General features: G+C 38.4%; 1 protein-coding gene across 4 annotated transcripts in view; it reads right to left on the bottom strand.

Annotated features, from left to right (window-relative positions):
- LOC113502254 (GATA-binding factor C-like) overlaps positions 1-25,717 on the bottom strand; it is an 88,368-nt gene that overhangs the window by 42,004 nt on the left and 20,647 nt on the right. For 3 of the 4 annotated variants that reach the window (XM_026883739.1, XM_026883740.1, XM_026883738.1), the window contains exons 3-4: positions 14,089-14,628; positions 7,023-7,174 (exon numbers count right to left, since the gene is read on the bottom strand). In XM_026883739.1, the coding sequence (XP_026739540.1) occupies positions 7,023-7,174; positions 14,089-14,628 (692 nt within the window). The remainder of the gene's footprint in view (positions 1-7,022; positions 7,175-14,088; positions 14,629-25,717) is intronic. The other variant, XM_026883741.1, reaches the window with a different exon arrangement.

Genomic DNA, 25,717 nt, shown 5'->3' with positions numbered 1-25,717 from the left:
TTGTGAAATGCCAGCATTATTATTTGCGAGTGAACAGATAATATCAAGCAGAATGTGACAATACCTTTGCACAATTTTGAAATCAGAATATTTAATAAATCGCTGTCAGCTTTTGTCTTGGCCCACAATAAACGACCTAGGCAAGCTATCATTTTATTTAGCATACCGCAGTTTACTCAAGTAATCTTTTAAATTGAGCGAAACTTTCTCGCAAAAAAATGTCGATACAAGCGCAAATATGTAACATAAAGCTTGTTACACACCAAAGACATTTAGTATGTCGACGCCAAATTGAATTAACGAACATACAGTCATACATGCAAACGAAACTTGTCTTTACGTCCGTTTGTGTCGCGATATGGATCTTAAAAATGCAATATTAATTCAACAGCCCGTTATAATTTAAATCATAAACAAATACGATTCAACATATCATAGTACCACATGGTACCAAATAGTGGTGTAATCCGTATAAGTGGGCAACCGCAAAACGTGAGCGGTTGAACACAATCAGTTAGACATGATGTGAGCTGTTTAACTGGCTAATGGGAACAGAACAGGTACCTACTGTCCTTAATATATCTAGTTTACAAATCCTCATATGCATTTACAGGTGTAAATAAATTCTAGGTTTTAATTTCAGTGTTGATTTCTGTATAGGTAGCTGGTCAACTATATAGTTTTATAGTACAAATGTTTGTGGTGCGCCTTTCCATGATGAACAGTGACCTTTTTTATATAGCAACATTTTTTAAGAAATCAAATTACCCTGCGCTGAAAAACAATAATTTTTCACAAAAGGAATAAAAATCAAATATTATATTAACTTTCTTTAGGAACTCATAATTCGCGTGTAAATCAACACTTGGACCAATCTTACGGTCACAATTTATTCGACGGCGCGCGGTGATCGATGACCGGCGAGACTTGTCCGGCCACCGAGACACGGACAACGGCCACTACCGTTCCTAACTAATGTTCCAAATACAAAAAATATTTACCACCATCCAAATTCGAAAATTTTAATTATTCCTTTATTTTATTTACATTTAGACTGCCAGTAATTTTAAGTGCTCTTGTCAGCTAAAACCTATTAGGTTGTAACTTTTTTATGTTATGTCAAATTTGAATAGAGATTTCGTTTATTTTTTTGCTGCGTTTGGTTAATTAAAATACAAAAATGTTTTGTCAAATTAAAACAAGTTCACATAAAATAAATTAACCATTAAGTATATGTTTTACATTAAATAAATAATTAAAAGTGCGCGAGTTATTTGAATAATTATAAATAATCTGTGGTAAAATTTTGTGGTCAGTGTGTAAAGTCAACTAATGAGTGAGTTATATCCAATTAAATTCTTTGCTTGAATAAAAACCTCTCGTATGTCATTAAAACTACTATTAAGAGGAATACAAAAGGAAACATGGCAACATAATAAATTATTCGTAATTTATGACATCATACCGATTAATAGATCAGGCAGACAGTGTGGGACCGATTCCTGCCTCAACTTTTAAGGCACAGAATTCTTATTGTAATAGTTTATTTGGCAAAGGTCCACTTGTGAATGCCAAATAGGAAAGTTCTATGACCGTAGTTTTTGTTTAAATATTTAGTACGTGTTTTGTCGGTACTTACGTATTCATAGTACACATGTACAGCAATAAAAATTAATTGAAGTGTATAATTTTTGTTTCATTTATTTTTAACTATACAATGGCGAACGGTGAATTAATTGGAGCTGTTTATTATTTTCCTTACCTCGTCTATTTTGTTAATTTGAGTGATTTAATGACTCTATCTTTAAGCTAAGGCAAACTTTGCCGAAACTAGAACAAAAAAGCGATGCTCAAACGTATAATATGACAAACTAGAGAATACACAATCAATTCCAAAATAATATAAAGTTCGAAATACTTAAAGCTCTTAATTTAAAAAAGAATCTTAGAATGGTAGAGCCATTGCCAACCAAAAAAGAATACGCAATACCTTGCGTATGTATGTAAAAGCTATGTAGATACATACATACATACATACCGGTGTATGGTATGTTAGATATAGAGCCAGATAACAATAAAAAAAGAAAGTTATCCGTCACGCGCCGTACCTACATTATTATGTTATAAAACTAAGCTCTACCTTCCTCTAAATACGGAAATCGCGGGCTATATTATTAAATTATGATTATTTGCATAATCGTAGAATACCCCTTTCTGTGTTAATTGAATTGAAATTAACGAAACGATGATTAAAAAGAGCTTTTTAATGCATAAAGTGCAGCTAATGCAAGCGAACTGTAATATTTTGTGACCAATTGACAAATAGATTTGCTTTTTCTGTGGCTTCTTGGTTTTTGCCTTTCTAACATTTATTTTCTCGAATTTCTACAAAAATAGGCCACTTTTCTACAAATTCGAAGGAAGTAAATCGGACCTCAAAGAAAAAGAAATCTAAGTAACTTTTTAATTACTCCCACTGTCTATACTTTATTCATTCTTACTAGAAAATACAGAATTATTACTCCACATGAGTGTATTTCGGTGTTAATTACAAGTTTAAAGGTCGTATATACATGTATAGATAATTCACAACAATAAATACATGAAACATAATCCAGAAAATATAAAACCGTTTGTCCACACACTTATATTCCTGTCGGCTCCTGGGCTACCTCTTAAACTAAGACTGGATGTGTGGGAGCGAGATAGCGTGCTACTTGTTGTATAGCGCCATCTCGCTCACACTCAGTCTTAGTTTAAGAGATGGTGTTCGGCTCCCGGACTATACGTTACGTTCGTAGCGTTCTCTTTATTCAACTCCTGCGCATGTTTATTGTTGAGATGATATGATACTACTTTGTTCGCGGGGATGGGGAGTTATGTGTCGTACGTTTGTTTTGGAAAACTTGTTTTTACTCAATTTTAAAAGTGGTTTTAGGTATTTTATATACGGTTATGGTTTTTTAATGTATTTTAGTTATGATTTTCAAGACAACCTTGGTCTTCAAAATTCTACATATTGATATACCAATATTACATATGTACATATACCATCCTTATAATTAACCGAGTTCATTTTTAGCAATAAAATTCAAACAAAAATATAACAAATTCCAAGTAAGTATCAACTCTAAAAAATCTCCCTTAAAAAACCAACAAGCAACGAAACAAAACACTACAGTAAAAATCTCATACAAAAATAATACCAACTAACAAATAAAAAAAAACAATAACTAAAATCATATAGCACATACAAATAAAACTGCATAACGTTAACACTGTCCACTTATATCTCTGTCGGCTCCCGGCAAGGTGACCGCGAATGTATTGCGCGTACCCCTCGTAATGTACGAGGCTCTTTATAGTGCGCAGGCGCAGCTTTATTGCTTTCAAGCTTAAGATGTAGGTACACTAGACGTCTTGTTGTTTGTTGTTCGTGATAAATTAATTTGAGTGTTGTTGGTTTTGTTTGATGATGTGAAATGGAAAAGGTAGTTCTTTATTAAACCCATTTCTATTTTAATGCTTCCTATTATTATTTTATTGACGATATTATAGAAATACGTAACTATGTAGTCTTAAGTCTGTTCAGAATAAAAAGCGTAAGTAAATCAAGTAGCATATTAATTTGATAGTCATATATGAATGTTTCTAGCCTTTAATCAATGAATCGTCAAGCTGTATCAGACATTTACATTCGTCCCTTTTTGCCTACTAACTTTAATAATTTCTCAGTTGAATAACAAACTGACATATTACATGTGTCAAACTTTTTATACATCTCTTAAGGTATCACTTGACAGTCAAAGAGGACATGTCATCGTTTACCTTTTGGGGAAACTGGTCAAACCCGGTCCTAAACCGAGCATAAACAAAAACTTTACACATGTCAAACTGTTTAAAGCAAGTACTTTACATATGTGGCTGTATAATAAAGTGTTCAAGCCTTCATTGACTGGTGAAAGAAACCTTGTATCTGTCAGTTACGCTCCACCCCCTTTTTTTAAGAATAATGTTCTAATTTTAAACAAAAAAAATATTTTTTTCGTAATCATTTATATTTGGGATATCGAATAAATCAAATAACATCGTAATTAATTATTATTGTTCTATATTTTTTATTTATTTGCTTTATAATGATAGAATTTCGCAAACCTTTTTTACATATATTTTTTTAGAAAATAGTTTTTCGTAACTTTTTATATTGCTACGTACTAGTACTTGTGACAAGTGCGTAAGTCCCTTAATGCCTTCAGGAATACAGGTGCACGCGCGTACACTTTTATTTTCCATAATTCTATTTTATACTTACACAATTTATTGTTCACGTTGCCAGCTCTGACAAACAAAGCAAGCCGGCATCATAAGTATGCACAAAGTAAATATTTTTCTGAATAAAACTGCAAAGACAGACAGTTGTGCTTTTTAAATACTTGTTATTTTAAATGAGTTAATGTGCGGAGAAAAATTGCTTTGAACATTGAATTTATTCGCACAAAATTGTATTTATTATGAGTTTATGAAATTCAGTGTGTCATTATAATTATGTTTTACATTTAATGTGCTTTATTGTCCGTGATAATATATTGTTCATTTTAAATAGATATTTTTGTATGTAATTTATTTTATACCGACATGAATACTGCTTTTAGAAATATAGTAATTAAAAATAAATATTATAGTACAACATTGATATTAAATCAAATTGACTCTGTATAAATTACTACCAGCATTTATATTCGACTGGCCGACATGAATTGATGAATAGATTTTATAAACATCCCATATGTCACGGATTCCAATTTTAAACTTAACATGACATTTGTTTGACATCTATATTTTTTTATCAAGATAATCCATGGAATGACACATACAGCTTTAAATAAATGAAAACAGGTTTAATTCAGCTTTATTGTTTAAGATTAAAACCTTTTCATTAATTAGTTAGTGCAATATTCCGAGGCGATTATGCAAAGGTTATCGTTTGTGTAACACTATTGTCTCATTGCAAGGTTATTTTGGTTATTATATTAAGAGAAATAATTGTGTTTATTCCACACATTTGACTGCGTATTGTCCAACGGATTCCCACTTCATTTTCTAATTCGTGTCAAGTGCACCTTATAATTGGGCTGGTCTAATTATTATGAATAGAAATTATTGTTTTAATTCATTGTTGTGCTTGCATTAAATATTCAACGTATTGTCCAATTAGTTAGAACAAGGCCGTTGTTTCTTAATGCCTTAATTGCCGCCATTTTGCTGTGTAACAATTTAGTTTTAATTAATTCTAGTAAGTCATGTTTGCAGATTGATGTTTGGAGTGTTTCACGAATTTTGAATGTCTAGGATATAAATTTTAAGCCCTTGGCCGAGCCTTTGTTTTGTAATCGATACGTTTGAGCCGGCGATAAAGCAACGCTCGCATAATAATGGAATAAAAACAAGTTGATCTAGTAGATGAGGAAACGCAGCAGTTAGCACTATTGTAAGTAACGCTATCTAGCGTCCTAAACAGTGTTATTAGAGTCATTGTCCCACACAGCAGCACGTTCTCCAGGATGAGCCAAGCCCGTGGACAGAGGCGAGAGGCGAGCATTGTCTAGCATTTCCCACAACGAAAATAAAAGTGAGAATTCAATCTCCCCGCGCCACATTAACGGTATCTCTCCACACTACAGTGAATCTAAATATTAAAACCGCGTTACGAACATCCGGGTTTAAAAACCATGACTTCGCGAGTGGTGTACGTTGTTTTACAAAATCGCTCCCATTATACTATTGTAGAAACAAAAAAACGTTACTTTAACTCACTTTATCAATTTGAGTAATCGTTAAACAGAACGCCGTATGCGCCAGGGCCCGCGGCCATAGCGCTCCGCGTTGCAATGAAATCATAATGTTGGCATTACATAATTTGGCCAACAAAAGGCAAATATTCCGGGCCATTCCGCTAGTTTATGTCTGCGAGACGGGTATTAAGGTAAATTGTACGTAGAATTGCGCGCACGGGCTACTCGTTAGCCGACATCGGGCTGACGTGACGCGCGCCGCCCGGCCGTATGTCGCATTGTTTCAGTTTTATGCGTACCCGACCTTAGATTAAATGTTAACTCGGAGATTTATGGCGGTCATGCGGAGGCTAGTTTAGTGGACGTTGAGGTCTTTCGACGAAACGCTCAACTTTCATAAGAGCCCAATTTGTGGGAGCGCTTAATGCGGTGTCGTGCTCGGGCGTGCATGCTCCGCCTTTTTATTGCTGCCCCTTAACTGTAAACAACACCCATTCTCGGATTGTCTCGGCATGCTATTTGTAGATGAAGGAATGTTATCTCAAGCACACGCGACTTGTAAGAAGGTGCACTGTGAGTAACAATGCGCCCAAATCTTAATAAAGCGGGAGTGAGATGTGATCTACGATCGTTAAGTGAATCGCTTTCGTTACGTCTGTTCACTCGGGAAACGGCGGACGCAACGGGATAAAAACTGGTGTAGTGAGTCAATACATCATAGTTGCACGTTAATCTAATTATTATAATCGTCTGTAAATCAATGCGCATACATTACGTTGTAAACGGGATTGATTGAGATTAACGAGTCGAATCGAACAACGCTACAAATATCTGGAAGCCAATTAGCACATGATATGCATACGATAGCGGGTTTATCTATAACAGTTATAATAAAACAATTTGCAATTATTCCAAAAAGTGTCTAAGAACTTGTCGAGATAAACCGATCTAACATACCTACATACATATTTACTTGAACATTATGCTAAACATCGCCATTCATTATTTTATTACGACGAAGATTGTAGGTTGAATTTTAAACATATCTCTTTAGTTCAATTTAGATTGCAACATTCTACACATTAAAAAAAATGATAACTTTAAAAAAAGAACAATTCTTTTGTCAGGATTTGAAAAATGACAGTTAAGAAAATTGAAGTGACCGCAAGTTTAGTTTCAAAATCGGTTTACCCCTACAATCAAAAACAACAAAATTGGTCGGATTCTTACACTCACCAATCTTCGCTTGGGCTTGATCAGGGGTCGGTTCTGTCCGTTCATCTTGTAGTAGAGGCCGCAGGCGTTGCAGAGGTAGTGGCCGGTGCCGTCGCGTCGCCACAGCGGAGTGCTGGTCGCGCCACAGTTCACGCACTCCCGACCCTCTGTGCCGGAACAATGTGACAGTCAGGAAACGAAAACAACATTAATGAAGAGGTGAAAACGTCAAAAGATCTCAGTCAAATTATGAAAACGTAATTTTAAGTTTGTTCAGTAGAATGGAAGTTAAAAACTGATCTCAACACAGCAAACAAAAGTTTCAAGCAAAACAACACGGGGACTAAAAACAGCACCCAAAAAGTGTTTGTCCCAAAACCAATTAATAGCGTTAATGGATGTGGAGATTACCTGTCTCCTGGCAGGCTGGGAAAGATGAGAGAAAATCACATTCAGAAACATTACAAATAGAATTTCACTAACTAACAAAGCATGCTAACACCAAGCACTTATATAAATGTTCTACATCATCCTTCACAACATTTTTTATCTCAACATCAACGTAATTGCAATTACTACGAAAAAATAGTAAAATATTCAATTAACTAGGGAAAGCGCGACGAGTTTCACTTTGAAGAAAAAATATCAAGATTTTTTACACGCGAAGGAAAACTAAGAGAAAGTAACGCTCATCGGTGGATACGTCGGACGGACGAGTGCGAAACGCCCTTAAACTGGTCGTAATTAATAAAGTTGATAAAAAATAAAACAAAAACTGCAAATTAAGTTATCAACAAGCCATACATCAATTAGGAATGTAATAAAAGCGTAAAAATACCAACTTCAATGAAAATTAATCATAAAAAAACGAAATGATTTAACGTAAATGATCAATAACGAATAGTTTTGGCTGCAACAACTAAAGCGATTGCTACAAAAATAAATAGTTGTTGCAAAAACATTGGTGAGCGTCTAGCAACAAACAGAGCGGAACCAGAGCTATAAACTATTACCCACATGCTAATTTTCGCTGTGTGTAATTGTACACCTACGTCTAAAACAATTTCAAACGCAAGCCATCGTACCTCATCCATGAATCGCGTTGAATTGCTAATTTATATAAACGAATCGAAACAAAAAGGCTTTTATAAATTCTACGTTTGACACCTAATTCATCACAACTAGCCAAGCGATGAAACTTTACACAGTATCTATATAAAATGCTAAACCAATACGTTACTCATGCGTGAATTCAATTCATGCAATATCTGACCCCAGGACGAGCCGGCCTCCGGGGAACTTTAACGACTTTCGAAGATCACAATAGCAATTTGATCCGAGTGCTTACATGGTTAGTGAGAGGATGTGTTCACATATGGGATGCGCGTGCGCCGCCCACAATCTTTCTCTAAACTTGATTACACGATCGATGATTTACCGAGATCGAATTTAAAAGCTCGTTACACCTTCGCATCCTCCTTAGAGGCGCTCGATAACAAACTAATGCAATCAGTGTGGGAAATCTGAGGGCGCGTGACAAACACCCGCGAGCCTAGCTGCCAGCTCATGTGGAACTGGTTCGACGAGCATATCCATCGGAAGCGTATCAATAGGCATCGTAATAATTATGTATCTAGATCTGATTAGCGACGTCCCCAGAGCCACGCGGGGCGTTCTGAATAAATAATAATTCGCTCCGATCGTCGCGCGAAGGTGAAAGTCCCCGAATATCCCATAGAAAAAATTCAAACCGAAAATGTTTTACGAGCTTTAGGCAGAGCAGCCATTCATCTTTTTTATGTAAAACCAGATCAAAACCGGCAATTAAATCGCCCGGACCTTATCGAAAACTTATTGCGATCGGGCCAACGACTCACTTTTTGGACTAACCCTTTATTTTTTTTTGTTACATCGATAAAACCTGTAATTTGTATCGAAGTTTGTAATAAATAAACACCAATAACGATTATTAGGAAAAAATAACAGGATATTACACGAGCCACGATGTTTTATTATAGTGTCTCTAGCTTAGAGACGGATTTAGTTCATTAGTAACGTCTCTATTGGTAAAAACGTTTGTGAAAGCCAGAGCTGCCGCGGGCGGTGACGTTTCACAAGATTTACAGCGGCCTGCCCCTCATACATCGACATTACACGTATTATTAAAGAGAACACTGTTCTGATTAATTACTATCCGATATAATTGTTCGATCCGGTTCAATGGTAACGTTTTAATACATTCACACCGGAGAGTTATATCTCAATTTACCCTGACGGAGTCCAGCGGCCGCTCCGCCTGGCGCGTGATTTAGACTCCACATAAAGATATCACTTTATTTCATATGTAACGGTACGCGTCCAGAGAGAATGCCTATCCTGAACTGCTAAAGTTATGAGGCCGAGCGAAAATTTCCAGTGTTTATTTAAAATTAGAATGCGGCTCGCTCTTTATTGGGCAGAGTGACGCGCGGTCGTGACGCGGCGGCGCTACGTGACCGCGATAAAAGATTTTCATCTGCCATATTTACGTAGGAGAGTGGGCGGTTTTTATATTTCGAGAGTCTCCAGGCACTCGGGTCGTCGAGGACTCGCGAAGTTTTCACACGCTCGGGGCGCGTAGGGAAAACATTGCACACGCCGCGGTTTAGCTGAGAGTGCGCCCACTCGAGCGCTGCTGACCTCAGAACTATCGATGCGTTCGAAACAAACGAAGCCGGCCCGTTACCATTCGATGAAACCACTAAGTAAAAACTCCTACATAGTCACGTATAACGTTAATGTGCGCCAGGGTAATGTAATTTAAATGAAGGACTAATTCGCTCCCGTGTACCGTGACGCGCTCTCGCGGCGCATCGGCCCATCAACACGTAACGGTGAGCCTATTTTGCATACAAACCATTAAATTATTGCTCAAAACTTATTCTTTGTTGCGCCACAGAGGCTGTTATTACACTTTAATTATGTACCTGTATGCAAATAGAAATATTTAATGGAAGCTGATGGTCTCGCTCGAAGTTTATTTTTATTGAGCTTTGTGTTGCCAGGAAATATGTTAAAAGCAAAAAATGTTACAAGTCATTGACTCGCTAATTCTATTTCACTTTTGTTTAGTCATTTAGTGTCGGTTGATAATTAGAGTGGGGTATGATAACGCAGTGATCGGGAATGAAGCCATTTTTCAGCGCGGTTGCGGGCTGGCGGCATGCACTGAGCGGAGTGCTCGCTGTTGTGTCGGCGCGCGGCGGACGCTTGTATTTGCATTCGTTATTAGCATACTGCGAGATAATTACGTGTGACGAGCGATGCGATGCCGCTCAGTAGCAACTTGCACTGAACCCGATGTAATTATTATATACCGGTCATGTGATGTCCGAGCCTCAGCCAGTTCCGCGCACACGTCTAACGACCGGTCCTCGCTATGATTTTTTGCTAAACCAGACTTGGTAACTGCCTTTCGATTTGCATGAAGCTATCAACCGTTCGGATGCATCGTGTACTACAAGCCAACTAAGATAACGTAGAATTTCTGTCCTCTAATTTTATAATTGATTTAATCGCTGGTCCGCGAATGTCCAACGTAAAATGCAAATTTTGTTGATGCAATTGTGGCCAACAATACGTGTCGGCAGACCGTGACGAATTTACTATACCTACCGACACTAACGTGTATTCAACTTGAAAACATTCATTCGGTTGAAATACTTCTGAAATCGCGTATTAGGAGCTAAATACTTGGAACTTGGGTAACATTTTATCTTTGATTCTGGCTCTGTTTATATAAGATATGGTATATTTAAGATCTAGCAACAATAACAACACGGATAGTATGTTTGAGCTCCATTCCTAGTGTGTGGCGGTCCGTAGCGTGGACGCTGCCAGCCACTAATTGTTTGCGCAACACGTTGCAGCAACACGACGCGTGTGACGTTGCACATCTTACATTTATTCACTACGATATCAAAATTGTTTTAATGAATTTTACCGCTGATTTTCTATCATATATACTTGTTTCAGTTCTCGATTTTCTACCGAGTATTTAAACGACAGTAATACATTACAGACTTGCAATAAATCTACCGTTTATTGGTCATTCAATTCAAAGTTACACCTAATGGTAATAATGAGGAATCGTAGGCTCGGTATCAATCGAACAAAGCGGTTGCATTTGAATTGTATTGTAGCACAAAATCATTGAATAATTTGAATACGGTCTAAGTGAACGTAACATTGTTTTAGAAAGTGTTGAATGGTACTGTTTTAGAAATAGCCTGTATAATAACAGGTTACCATTGGAACTGACCGTTTATTATTCGAATTGCCCTTTCCATGACATTCTTCAAATACAAACTACGTTTTAGGTCACGATTTTTCGATTGTTCGATCTAAATGCTACGTTGTACTTAATCTTGTATCATTAATTCGTAATGTACAAAGAATTGATAGTATAACATTATCCGATGTTCGAGTCTTAGATTACGTTTACTTAACAATGGGTTATGATATCCTAGAATTTTGGACTCTAATTGAGGAGACGATGGCAATATTAGCTACCAAAAACAATTGAGTAAAGCTTGTATAGGTAAAAAACGAATAAAATGCTGCATGAATTTGTCCTAAAGTCCGTACAGTAATAGTCAGGAGGCTCGAGGTCAGACGATCGCCAGCAACAATGGAATGGTCCGCATCCGGCCGCCGCATTATCATAATACCGCTTCCACCAAGGAACTGCCAACTACTGCCCGGTACCAACATACTAAGTACACCACATACATTGGTACAGAGGCATGGCGCGGCTCACACACATCTGATGTCCCTACATGACACCTAATAGGTACCTTTTTACTACACACTCCTTACCAGTAGTTAAACACTATTGTTCGCTGTTTAAGCCAACAGGATGCACACTGAACTTAGTTCTCTCTTGGCTACACCAAACATCCATTCATAACTAACTCATTTCTTTGCATGACAGTACAGGCACGCAATTGAAATATAATAGCAATTAACAATTACAATAACATTATCCCAAAAAAATATAAAAACTAATTATTCGGGCACCGTATAACTACGGGCTATCAATTAAATAAGTGAGCTAATAAACTATTTCCAATTACAAACACGCATTATAAAGCGGGCGTGTATTGAGTTTTTTACGACAATTATCAGGAACACGTCTGGTTTAACAAAAACTTAACGACGCGGAACATTGTGTAAATTGGATCACCCTGTTGTTTCAAGAATCTCAACAGCACTTGTCTTGTTACCGACAAATTGCCGTATTGATGAATCTCCACTTTGAAAATGTAAATTATGTGCGAGGAATATTTTTTTTAAATTACTCAGAAGCTACGGCCTGTGTCGAGTCGAGCTACATTTTTAATCAGCTCCTGAGCTCCTGACACAATGCCATTCATGCCATTTTATGAATATTTAATTAAAATGAATCATTACTGTAGACAATAGCAGTAACTATCGCCGACATCTCAAGGCGTCAACAAATTATTTCGAAATTGTTCATGTTTTAAATTTACGAATGCAATTCTTTAGAGAAATTTTCATAATACACGGAAGTGTGAATGAATAAATAAATGTCTACTTAGTTAATGGCTTTATCTACCGTAATTAACGTTGCGCCTACTTTTTTTCAATACGATTCTAATTATATCATGAGAAATCCATTATAACAATCTCGATGCCGCTCTCGTGGGCTCCGTCATGCTAATCCATTTAAAATTTCACAAAATATTGAACAAACATAATTGTAACGGGAACTATATAATTGTCTGTCTATATTAACAGTCATTGTACATAATTCTGCACATTCATTATTCTAATATGAGACAATAAGCCGCCATTTTAGTTCCCGTCCATTGTCAAAGTTTAACAAGTACGAAAGATATAATTACATTTTCAAATATAAAATAAAGCTGCATTATGCGGTGTTAATACAATTAGTGTTGTGTAACTCTTTGTAACGTTATACTGGTGATGACGAGGCTACGCGAGCGAGTTGCGAAAACTGATCCATCTCATAATGTTTATAACGAATACTACTTTTGAACCATTTGCGAGACCTGTATAACCTAAGTCCTGGAAAGCATTCCCTCTGTACGTCGATCACTACTAATAGTATATAATACCAACTAATTATTTGATATACCAAAACGGCTTGTCCTAATTTAAAGTCACGACACTTAATAGAAATCTACTTAAGAGAATTTATTTAATTATCTAGTTAGAAAACAATGGCAGGTTGCAATTAAATAATGAGAAACGTCTAGTTTGTTTGGTCAACATCAGACGAGGCCGCGTCAGTTCACATGTAGCGGCGCAACAATGAAGTGCGCCTCGCGCTACCTACACCGTAAATATATTAGACAGCTTAATTGGGGAATTCCTACTTTCTTATACAACTTAAGATTGATTAACTCCGCTCCGGAACGTTTTGCCGTTTTCGACAGAAAACTAACCACGATTCCCTATAAATACTCGCTGTCTGATCTTATCACCTTAGGTAACTGCAAAAAGCCAATATTATAAATTACATTAGTACAGCACCTCCACCGTTCAGCAGTTAGTAAAGAAGAAGCGTTAGTACCGACATGATCCCAAGCCCTATACCGTGTTACAGAAAACGTGTGGCGCCACAACCCCCGGTGCAAGATACCGCGCTTATCCGAACACATCGCGCTATCACTCGACAATGCCACATCTAAATACCAAATGAAATATTCATCTCGCTACGTTTATCGAATTAATATATCGCAATTGTCGATGAGAGAATCTGCGGTAAGATTCTAATTACGCGAGATATCTCAGCTGCCATTCTGTATAGGCTTCTATTACAGAGCCTTCGATAGTAACGAATTTGATTTATTAACTGATTAGACACAATTTAAATGAAAGCTTTCCGAATAGTTATTGCAGGCTAGCGAGCGATTCGGGTCATCTGGATCGCTTACAGTGATAGTTTAGAAGGTGGCTCTCAATAGTGAGTGATCGGATAAGCGCGTAGCGTCGTGTGTGTGTCGTGAGTGCACGCAGCGGGAGCGGTGCGGGGCGGTGCGGACCGCGGACTCACCGGCGCTAGTTCGCGTCTTGTTCGGTCGCGGCTTGCTCTGCTGCTGCCCACTATACCCCTTGCCCTGGTAGTTGTAGTAGTCGCCGCCGGCGGCGTTGTACTGTGCGTTGTATTCCCCGGAGGGCTGGCTCGACTCCTGCGGGCACGAGTCCGGCTGCGCACCTTCGCGCTGCTTGGAGGGCGGCGCGCCCATCATGGGCTTGACGTCGCCGCACAGGGGCAGCTCCTGCTGCTGCTGCATGAAGGCCACGCTCATGGCGGTGGCGTGCGCCACGGCCGCCTGGTAGTCCTGCTGGCCCAGCGCCGCCGCCGCCACCGAGTCCGGCGTCGAGTCCTTGGGCGGAGTCGGCGGGAACGAAAACAGCGGGTGCGGGTGGTGGTGCTGCGCGGGCGACAGCGGCTTGTCCGCCGGCGCCGCGTCCTGCTGGAAGCCGCTGCCCCACGCGCCGCCGCTCAGCGCCTTCGACTCCAGCCACGGGTGCAGCGGCGTGTGGAAGTGCGGCCGGCACACCTGCCCGCTGCCGCCGCTTAGCGTCCGACCTGCGCATACAACAACACACACTTCAGACTCTACTCGAACTCATAATTGTGATGAAGCCTCCGCAATTTGATTCCTAAACCTCTCATGTTTACGAGCGTTTAAGTAACCATTATCGTCGCGGAGATTTCACGATAGCAGCGCTATTGTAACACGAGTCCGAAACATCAAAACTTGTTGTCATTAAGCGGACAATTTGGAGGCGTTTTGTTACCCTAACGCGCTCACCTAAATTAATATCATTTGTATCTAACAACTGGTCTTTCACACGACATCTTCATTCCAAATATTGTAATTGTAATCATGAATATTCCGGGTTCTAATGGCTATTTGATAAACAAATAATGGAGGCATTACGCGGGTCTCGATGGCTGCGTCCGTGAACAAAAGGCCTTACTTTTCCGAAACGTTTCAAAAGCGGCGTATCACAACAGCGAACAATTAAAATTGTAGGCCAGCTGGAAATTTCATTAATTATGTACGTAGTGGTGTTAGTTTTAATCATACCCTGTGTTGATTAGTTTGCATACTCGCTTCGTATAAATGTTTTGATCATTACGTTTAGTTCGCCGTCGAGATTTAGGTGGAGTTGAGCAGTTCAAGGAATTTTAAATAGGTGGGGACTGAAGCTCATGTACGGTGGCTCCCCATTTTAATTTTCGAGGCAACATTCGTCAATTATTATTTATAAAAGTGAAAGCAAACATATGTACGAGTGCATTTGTTCGGAGGGTGGCGGCAGTAATGATATCTGTGTCGCGGCCTGGGCGACGATTGGTTGTGTTCAGTGAGGGGCGCATCCCTTTGCGATGGTCCCTACGGTAATGCGGCCGCACCAGCGAGCATCCCGCTGGGCTCTGCTGGTACTTAACAACTAGTTACAATATCAAATATATGCTTAATGTTTAATACTATATGATTTCGTCGAGATACGATCAAGGTATAAACCAGGTATGCAGTAACCTATGACGATGTCTAAAATATTAAACAATACAAAATTAATATACCCTTGACTTTCCAAAACAACGCTTATTATTTTAAAATTGAATGGCTTCGTCAATGAAATCGTCACAAACAATGTATAGATATATCTACAAGCCCGCATCGCGTCGATCCAGGTGTCGATAGCAGTTTGAGATTATCAACGATTGTTATCACAAGGGCACCCGTACATTACGGCCTAGTCACGGCTAGACCAACTGGGGGAATGAACTTTGCGGGTAGTGAATGTTGAAAGTACATTTAATTAGCAAGATCCAAACAGTCGATAGTACCTGAAACCTTCAGGCTGATTTTGATATTAATGAAACGGCTAATGACTGTAAATCTGATAAAGTTAAAAAATAAAGTCACAAAGCAGTGACAATCATTTGTGTCGTATAGATTTCAATCAGACTACTTGCAGTTATCGTTAAATTTTTGAGAAGGCCATTTTGCTTCTACCGAAAATCGTTGAACGAATTAAATCGTCGATAAGATCGGTTCGGACTTTAGTGAAACAATCGAACGTCGCGCCGAGCTGGAATCATTACGGTAAACAACACGGAATAAAACAATAATCAATCCGTACGGGCGTCACATTAGGCCGAATGCACACAACAACGTTTTGACAGCGTCCACGACAACCGGGAGCCACCCCTCGCGCGTTAGGCCGCGTTCACAATAGCCCCTGCGATGGCGGACCGATAACGCGCGTATGAATAATTCCTGTTATCGCACCATCTCGCCACATGCCCTACCTGCACCTCTACCACGTTCCTCCGAAACAGCCGTTCCGTAGCGACAATTTGACCCATTCCCCTACCGTGTTACAGAAATGTGGATTTTCCGACGATCGCTTGGTAGCGGCCGGCCACCGGCGCTTTTTATTCATTAGAGGGCTGCAAGTTTCGGCCATTGTACTAGATACGCAGTTTGTATACCACTAAGCCTTGATTGTTATGGGATTTCGTGTTTTACAAGCACGCGGGGCTAATAGAAAACAAAAACTCTGAGCATAATAGTAAATACAGAGGAAATTGGTTCAGGATCCTCTTGTAGTTAACTAGATCTACTTAAATGGGCTTTTGACATGGTATTACTTAAATGAAGAATTGTTGCTCTTGCTTAATAAAATTGAATAAAGTTGATTACCATACCCAAGTATATGTGGGATAAATCACAATATCATATGTTTTTGACAAATACCAAAAAATAAATTCTGGAGCGTCAGTTTTGACATGATGTTTGATAACAATACTTGCTAACACCACAAACCACATGTACTATACGGGTCAAACCGGAATTAGGTAAAACCCCTATTTCTCGCGGTAATTAAAGCCAAGTAAATAGAAAATCAAATCATAAACCAATCATAGCTAAGCCGGTTCCCACAGACGGCGCCGAAACAAAACACCGGAATTGAACCCCGGCCCTTGCCCCATGCGACTACCCCCGGCAGATGCAGCAAGAGATTCTTATCACTACGCCACAGGGCACTAACACTGCTGTTCAAATTGACGATGTGCACCCGCCTTTACATTCACTGTAACGGTTTTCTAACCCTTCGGATTTTTTCGGAGTTGCGAATTTCACATACTCATGCTTGGTAATAATAATTAATAGTGACTTTTCTTTGAACCTTTATGTTTGTGTTGTCTATCTCTGGCTTATCTACAGGGATCGTCAACTTAAAGAATGCACAAAACAAGTTCTTCAAGACATTCAAAAATAGAGTTTGCATTTTTTTTTTGCATTTTGGTTTATATTCTTTGTATGTATGAGAATAAAAACACCTATAATTAATTAAAGTATTTCAGAACTTTATGGGTAACCTTAAAAACATGATAACGTGATGCAGACAGAGGCGACTCCATCATCCTCATAATCGACAATCACCCATAAAATACCCAAAAAAAGTAATTTCTATATAAAATTGAGCATTACATATTTTGAAGAAGCCTCCTTGTTAATTTATTATCAATGTAATACATCTTATGGGCGGAATGAAGCGCTCGTTTTCTCATCTCCACTTTTTTGGTTTTTACGTCAAAATATAAGAAGTACCGCTAAATTTATACCGTATGTATGGGGTATCAGTAAAAATTCATTGAGTCCATTAACCCGCCCCTTGGTCTTGCATCCACACAAGCGTTAAGGCGTGGTTACACTGAAACGGAGCTCCCTCCTTCATGGTCCTCGCTTGCGGCGAAAATTGCCCCTTACGGCTCAAAGTGCCACGTAACTGGCGCACATGTACGTAATAAACTATAATATGTGTTGTACCCAGCGTGACGTCTTCCGGTGACAGTTACAACTTGTAATAATTATACTGCCCTAGAGTTGGGTGATTTTATTGCGACGAGTACATGCTGTTTAATGAAAATAATGTTTTCTGCGGACGGGAAAAAATAATGGTTTCCGATAACGAAAGGCGAACAATTTCGAAAGGTAATAATATAGATGTTATCGAGAAGATTCCGCATTCATCCCGTAAATTGAGTTATTGAGTCCACAGAGGTAGTATGTTGATTTGAAGATGTGGAGTTTGATTGGAACTGATTCATAACCGAGAAGTGCGAGGCATCGTGAGAACTTTCCCGAGCCGTCAAGGTCACACGGGCCGCGCCGTCGTCCAGTCTGCCGCGGTTTATTTGCACGCCGTGACATCAGCCGCATCCGCATGCGAGCAGCGTGCCGCGCGTGTGTTGACGCCTTTACAACCTCCAATACGCACGCCATCTTATCCCTTCCACTTATTGTATTTAGACGTGTTATCCTTTGTTCCCGTGGCGGATCATTACGTGCCCGATCATCGGTACATCGGTAATCCCTATGTACGTTGTCATAAAGGACACATTCCCTCGTCGAGCGCGCCCTGTGAAATGTCCGACGTGTTAGCGAATGATAAATGTAGGCGTCGGTATCGCGTATCGGATCTCACCGTTCGCACGCCGAATTAATTTTAATTTATTGATCGTCGTATCGACGACGAGTATTTTAGGTGCCTACTAACATCGCAACGCTGCTTTGCTTTTAAAGTATTTATTTACAACATTGTCTTTTTAGCAGCTAATATATTGCCAGTACATTTGCCACTTCACTTGACTTCGTGTAGTCCCACCGTGTTAGCAATCAGTATCTACCATTTAATCGACTTTTTGCATTATTTTACTCGCACTTATTTATTCATTAGGCACATAAACAGAGTTATGCAATTGAAGTTCCTGTAGACTTTTACGACTTCCAGGCTTACGATACAAAGGGCTGTTGGCGAAGCAATAAACTTTATAATTGTCAGTAAAAATATAAAATAATTTATTGTGAATAAGCAAAGAACGTTTGCAATCCAGGCATGACGGTCAGATGGAAAATATTCGCACGCTAATTAGCCGGATTTCCCTTGTTATGAAAGTATGTAAATTAAATTAGAAGTAATAAACCATCCACCAAAATTTGAGGTAAAGGGTATAATTTAAAAACGTCGACTTTAATGGTGGGTAACGTTATACGGAGGTACCTGAAGGATCCCAAACGAAAGCAAAGGGTAAGCTTGCGTCCACATTTGTCCCTGCATTTTATAGTGGACTACAACCGCAAGAAGTTTGTTAAGCAGGTTACATACCTAAGTTGTGATGTTATCGATTAAAGGGGCCGACTACGACTGTCCCCGTGTTTGCAATAGTGATCGATTTTGCGTTCCAAAACCTCAATGAACTTCGATAGGGAATTCGGGGAACGCGATCCGATGCAGAAGTCGAAAGTGACCGAATGCTTCTGACTTCATAATTATTCGTAAAGCCTGTTTATGAAATACAGAGAAATAAAGGAAAATGACAACCAAACTACGCGTGTACCACTAGCGACGATAAAACTGCACATGCAAACGGCGATCAACTTTAACATGGATTTAAATTAAAGGTTCGTTTTTCAATTCTGAAAAACTAACCTTTAATTTTTGAATTTGAAAAGAGAGCTGGGCAAACTTTTTAATACATAACGTATTTGAGAAACGACATCGAACAACGAAAACAGATATAGCCAAAGTTTGGCAACATTCTGATTCCAATGTAATGGCACTTCCCCCTATTCTACAACTCTACATTCCATTGGCAGGACGCTGTGTGTGTCTTGTTGTATTATGTACTTCTAATTTCTTAGTTAACCGAGTCCAAAATTTAACGATCGCCACACCGCGTCCCGAATGGTAAACGTGTTCACTTGGCTCGCGGGCGGTCACACCTCACGTTACCTCCTGATTGGATTATAATGCTTTTATATTACAATTCTTATTATTACGGATGGGTGCTACCGAGTGGCGTGTGACAAGTGACGCAGGGAATACCAACTAGTGTTCGAGTCGAACGGAAAAGCTGTCTTGTCGAACGCGGTAGCGCGCCGCTAAACTTCGATGGATTCGAAACACAACCGGCTTTAATATCCGGCTTAAAATTTGCTAATTAAAATGTTTATACAGTTAAATATATCACTGTAAACTTTTTCTGATCTGTAAATTGAAATTACTTGTTTGTTTTATAGAGAATTTCTATCTGACAAATGCATAGATCTTTTAAAGACGAATCTATAAAAAAAAATTCTTTATATTTCTGCCATTTCTCTTCACTCCTGTCAGATTTATATAAAGTTAAGGATCCTTGTCAAATTAAACTTTTCGAAGTACTGAAATATCGGTATCACAGATCGCTACAGAAGCGAATGAAATTTTCGACACGACACGATCGGTTAAGCCCACTCGGATTAGGGTTCGACTAGTCGAATGTCGTCGCTTCGTGGGTGTCTCACTGATTTATAACCTCACATCGAGACGGTTATGGACTTTCTATAATACCACTAAAACGGTGTTGTCTCGTGGTAAACATATCTAATTAACGAACGGTAAGTTACTAAGTTTTATTATTCGAAATAAAACTACTTGCATACGTAATAAATTTGTATGAGCATACGTGCAGAATGTGTCGTAACTCGCATAGTCGATTTTCAGTTGAATTAATCGATAAAACCTTCATACAATTTGAGAACATCACTATAGAATTCTAAAATATGATTCTCAGCAAACATCTGGGCGTTTAGACGTTATCTATTGAAGATAACATCTACATTTACAAATCATTGTTGGTCAAAGCTACTTTAACGTCATGCTAAGGTATTGCATCAATCGATTCTTGATCTTGTTAATCGATTAGTTACAAAAAATATTACTGATTTGAAACTCTATTCTGCAGGCATAAGGCTACTTTTCAATTGTTGGGATGCTAAGGAGGATCTGGTACTTAATCATGCATACTTACAAGTAGGTTAGTTAATGCGGTTTATAATATACGAGATGATAGGACAATTTCTTCTCGATTGCAGTGACACGGTGGAAGGTATGTCTTGCATACGGGGCATGTAATTTCAAGTGTATGCGCCCTGCATACGCAATGCGACCGCCTCGTTGGAACCCGGGGTGAGTACATTGTATTTTTATTTTATTTTCTTACGAACCCATCACTTCTCATTAAGTGGCGTTTGGAGAATAACTTAACATCACTAATGTCCGGACACGAATTTTATTGTTATTGCATTTTAATAAATTTCATTGTTTCAACTTGTCAATGGCCCTCTCGATACAATTCTGAGTATTTAGGAAGGAAACCCACCTTTTTGTTATTGTTTATTGGTGAGATTTAGAGCCGTTTATGGAATACAATTAATGGAACACACACGGGTCTGGTAGTCGAAGTATTTCTCTAAATACTAACGCTAAACGAACTGACGATTCAAAGTCACATCGTTTTACAAAATGGAATATTGTTCTTTTTTTTTCTCTCAAATACCATTATGAAATATAGAATATCTAGTCCCTGCCAGTATTAAAACTTAATACTAAAATTTGTAATAAGATCTATGTGGTAAAACTCTTTGGAACACAATTCTTCATCGATAAGTGGGCAAAACGGATGTTATATTCAACCGAGTTACGCTGAAATACCGCAATAAGTAAGTCCAATCTATCACGAGTTGAAACCCGAATCGAATCCAAGTCGATCCCGACAGATATCGATATGCCAGTAGTGAGACATCGGTACTCTTGAAAGCGTTCATAGATCCGTAAGAAATCGACTGACTGCAGGCCAATGTAAAACAAAACTCAGAAAGACCAGTACAAAATCTAATACCTATGAGGAATTCTCGCGTCACGGTATATGTAATTGTCAACTCCTCCGAAATGGCTCGACAGATTGTAATGAAATTTTGTGTGCATATTGCGTAGGTTTTTTGTATCCTAGAACTTTTCGTATGGCTAAACAGACAGCTAGTAAATATATGATTTAGGCTAAGTCGTTTACTACAAAATAAATTAAGAATTAGGTTTTTACTTTTAGAATATTTGCACTCTTAAGAATTAAATTGAATGAAAGAGTGATATATTCCAAAAAAAAATAAAAGAAAATTGTAACGTCTTGCAAATAGTTTTAATCTGTTTCAACTATAGTCTGCCATTATTTACCATACAAGCCAGTTAGCAAACGTTTAATTTGTGCAAATTAACTGAACACCTACTTAGTAACTTCTTTAACTAATTAAAACATTTTTTACTGTTGTCCTATGTGTCGACATTTAATTATATATGTACATGACAGCTGATAAAGTGCTTTTTACTACTATTAACACTTCGTAACTTGCCTGGTTGGTGTTCAAATACTTTTGTGTTTGCATAAATAAGATATTAGTATTAATAGGTATTTTACACCATTAAAGACCGGGATGGCAAGCTAAGTGACCTAGAGCGCTATCTCTGTTTTACAACTGCAATTGTTTTACTTTAGGATAGGAGGGTAATAGAGCTTGAATATAGGGCTATTATACCATTTACACACACACACACACACACACACAGATACAGAAACCGAACATACTCAATTTGAATTTTGTTTACTTTTTTTAAGAATCTTGCATTTGTTTCAAGTGAACCTTCTGAACCATCTTCAGTGTCGGTACTTTTAAAAGCGCTCATAGACCGTAAGCAGGCTGACCGCAGGCCACCGTGGGGTACAGTCGCAGTCAGTATGTCACGGTACAGTCGCAGCATCAAACGCGGTACACTCGCGCACTTTCCGCTACATTACACCAGGTTATGAGCACGGTTTTTTATGTCAGTTTGAACTGTGAATATGTAGTTACACTAGTTACGTGTTTGCTTGCTTCTTCATTTTAGTGTTTGGTTTCGTTTTGGAAGTAATTTGGTAACGATTACGTGGTGCTTACACTGTCTAACTTTCTCCTTTACTAGAAGTTTTAGCCGCAATAATGAACAATATAAAAGGAGGGTTAACTAACAAGATCAAAATAATATTTATCATGTAAATTTAATACCTATACAAAAAAATCACAGCATAACAATACCATAAAAATCATTTATATAATCCCTTTAATCCAACGTCTTGAAAATACTGATAACATATCAAGTAGTAAATAAAATCCGTGTGTAGTAGCTACAAGTTATCTATTCAACCGCTATCAGTAGTCATGATGAAACTAACACTACGTTAGCAACAATCTCTTTGACGCCAATGCGATAACACCTTGAGGCATTGACGGCACGACATACTGCGCTTGCTCGATACAGTATAAAAACATATAGTACGCAAATGCCGTGAAAACTGCGTACGAAACGATAAGATTAGTGCAGACGACAATAAATTACATGAAATGTGAAACATCAAGGAAAAAAACAAACATGTGATCTGAGTGACAGTTGAGGACGATGGGAAGGACGACTGTTGTTGACAGAAAAGAGGTAAATACTTTCGCGAAAGTTAATGATCATAAGGAAATTTGTCTGGAAAAACAATTTTCTTTTTAATAACGACTGCTAGGGTAAGGAATGCAATCCTTGTGTCGCGGGAGGGTTTCACAAACATTCAAGTCACATGCACAAAGACACCCAGACTCAGGAGTTCAAGGATTCGAACCCGCGACATGTCCCGCACTATGGGTTTAGCGTGATGACTTAAACCACTCAGCTATCCATACAGTCAATATAACTACATCTAGAGCCTAGTAACTCGCATAAGATGAAGCTAATAATGACAACAAGGTTCCGCAGACATGTGAGGCACGACAAGACAATATGAGTCGTCATAATCATTTTCATAATTAATAACCGTACGCCAGTCACGATGTCTATCACGGAGCGTGATCTAAGAACAGCTTCTCTGAATTTTCATCCGCGAACACGAGCAAATTGTTTTACAAGCTACGATTTATTGGGTTATAGGAATTGTTGCGAAATTACAAGTTGGCTAACATCGGCCCGGGTCTCTCTGACCCCACAATCTTGACAATGGCCGGGCGCGAGACCGAGTGTTCCTGTAATAATGCCTATAATGACGGCGCCGGCCGGCAGCATGCTTACATAACCGCTCGTGACTTGCGCATTACGGTATCGGGAGAAAAATACGAGTCCACACCACACAGGCACGCATCTGACGTCACTGTACAGCACAAACAAAAGAAACACGCGGACAACTCATCATATCAACCCGTTAACGTCTTACGCGCTCAAAATAGATCAGAGCAAAACGGTCGTGAATAAAACTATAAGTACATACGTAGGTACGCAAGTTTACAACGACTCGCCAATCGAATTGGTTCTATCCGAGGTCAAATGCCCGTAAAGTATGGGAACCACAGGCAACAAGTACTGTTAATTAATAGTGTCATAGAAAAAGTACCACGATTTTATACTTGACAGAAGCAAAGGCGTACTTCCGTACATCCACAGTTCATTAACGATATTAGATCTCAATTGATAATGTCATTTCGTTTACATTTAATTAAGCCTGGACTTTTATTGCTGAAAGTGTGCAATAAATAATAAATTTCTAAATTGTTATAGGTCTATAAATTTAAATAGCATTTTATTAGAAACGGCTGTATGTTAAAGAAACTGAAGACAACTCTGGCTATTTCTAACACGCGATCGGTTTCATTCTTTAATTATAAGCATGGAAAAATTATTATTTTAAAGTCACTGGAAAATAAATTCTTTATTAAATTGAAATTTATTGTGTTCAGAATACGCCCCTGTGGAAGCGAAAACTCGTTCGCAGGTCGTCAACTAGCTATAACTTAATCCTAATAGATAAGCCTGTAGCGACCTTTTGTATGATTCACCGAGCACCTCACTATCAACCTTATATTTCACTCAATAGATGTTTAACTTCGTGACTAAATATTACCAAACCCAATTTAAATTGAACAATGAGTTCATATTAAGTGACGAAAAAGTTTAGTGCAATCTGCTCCATAGGCTTAGCTCTACATTTCTATTGCAGCGATCGATTCTTTAAATAGTACTATTTATACATAATACATATTTATTTTTAAAATGGTTGATTAACTTAAGTCCTTCATCTTAAAGACTAGGCCAAGAGACCTAGGGCTAAAGATTTCATCTTCACCGATCCTATCATCGTTTTAGCACCCCACTTTACTACCGTTAAATCTATTATTAACTCTTCAAGTTTACTATGATCAATTACAGTTCATACGCATAACGATTAAGCAGTCTATCAAACATGCACCTTATTATCCTTGCAAAGTAAAAACGACTTTATTAACAACACTTAGACAACCAAAAAGGTTTCATGTTTTGAGTGATGGTCAAATTAATTGTTGATAATGTTACTAGGTTTTACATGGGTGCCATTACTTTTTTCCGTTCTATGAGGCAAAAGCCTGTTTTCTACTCTGCCACATTGTTTGTTGTAATATCCTTTGATTCCAAGTTTGACTATAAGCATCTTGTTCGTTCTATTTCATTCGTTTTATTTAATTGAAATTTGCATCCACTGTCTACCTTGGACATTAATTTTTGCTACCAGTAAGCGTATTGGAGATTATCATATGATTGATGTTGAGCACACGTATCATTACATCTCGAACGAAAAAGTATTCCTAGAAAAGGAGGTCCACAGTGAAAGCTTCTAATCCAACCTCATTAGTATACCATTAAAACAATTCTGCAAACTTTCGAGATCTCTACATTCCGTACACTAATTTATTACCGACGTGCCGCGATAGACAGAAACGGCGTTACATTGCAAT

Source organism: Trichoplusia ni, chromosome 17, assembly GCF_003590095.1.
Source record: "Trichoplusia ni isolate ovarian cell line Hi5 chromosome 17, tn1, whole genome shotgun sequence".
In the NCBI taxonomy this organism is placed as follows: Eukaryota; Metazoa; Arthropoda; class Insecta; order Lepidoptera; family Noctuidae; genus Trichoplusia; species Trichoplusia ni.
This window is presented reverse-complemented; position numbering and strand designations above follow the sequence as displayed.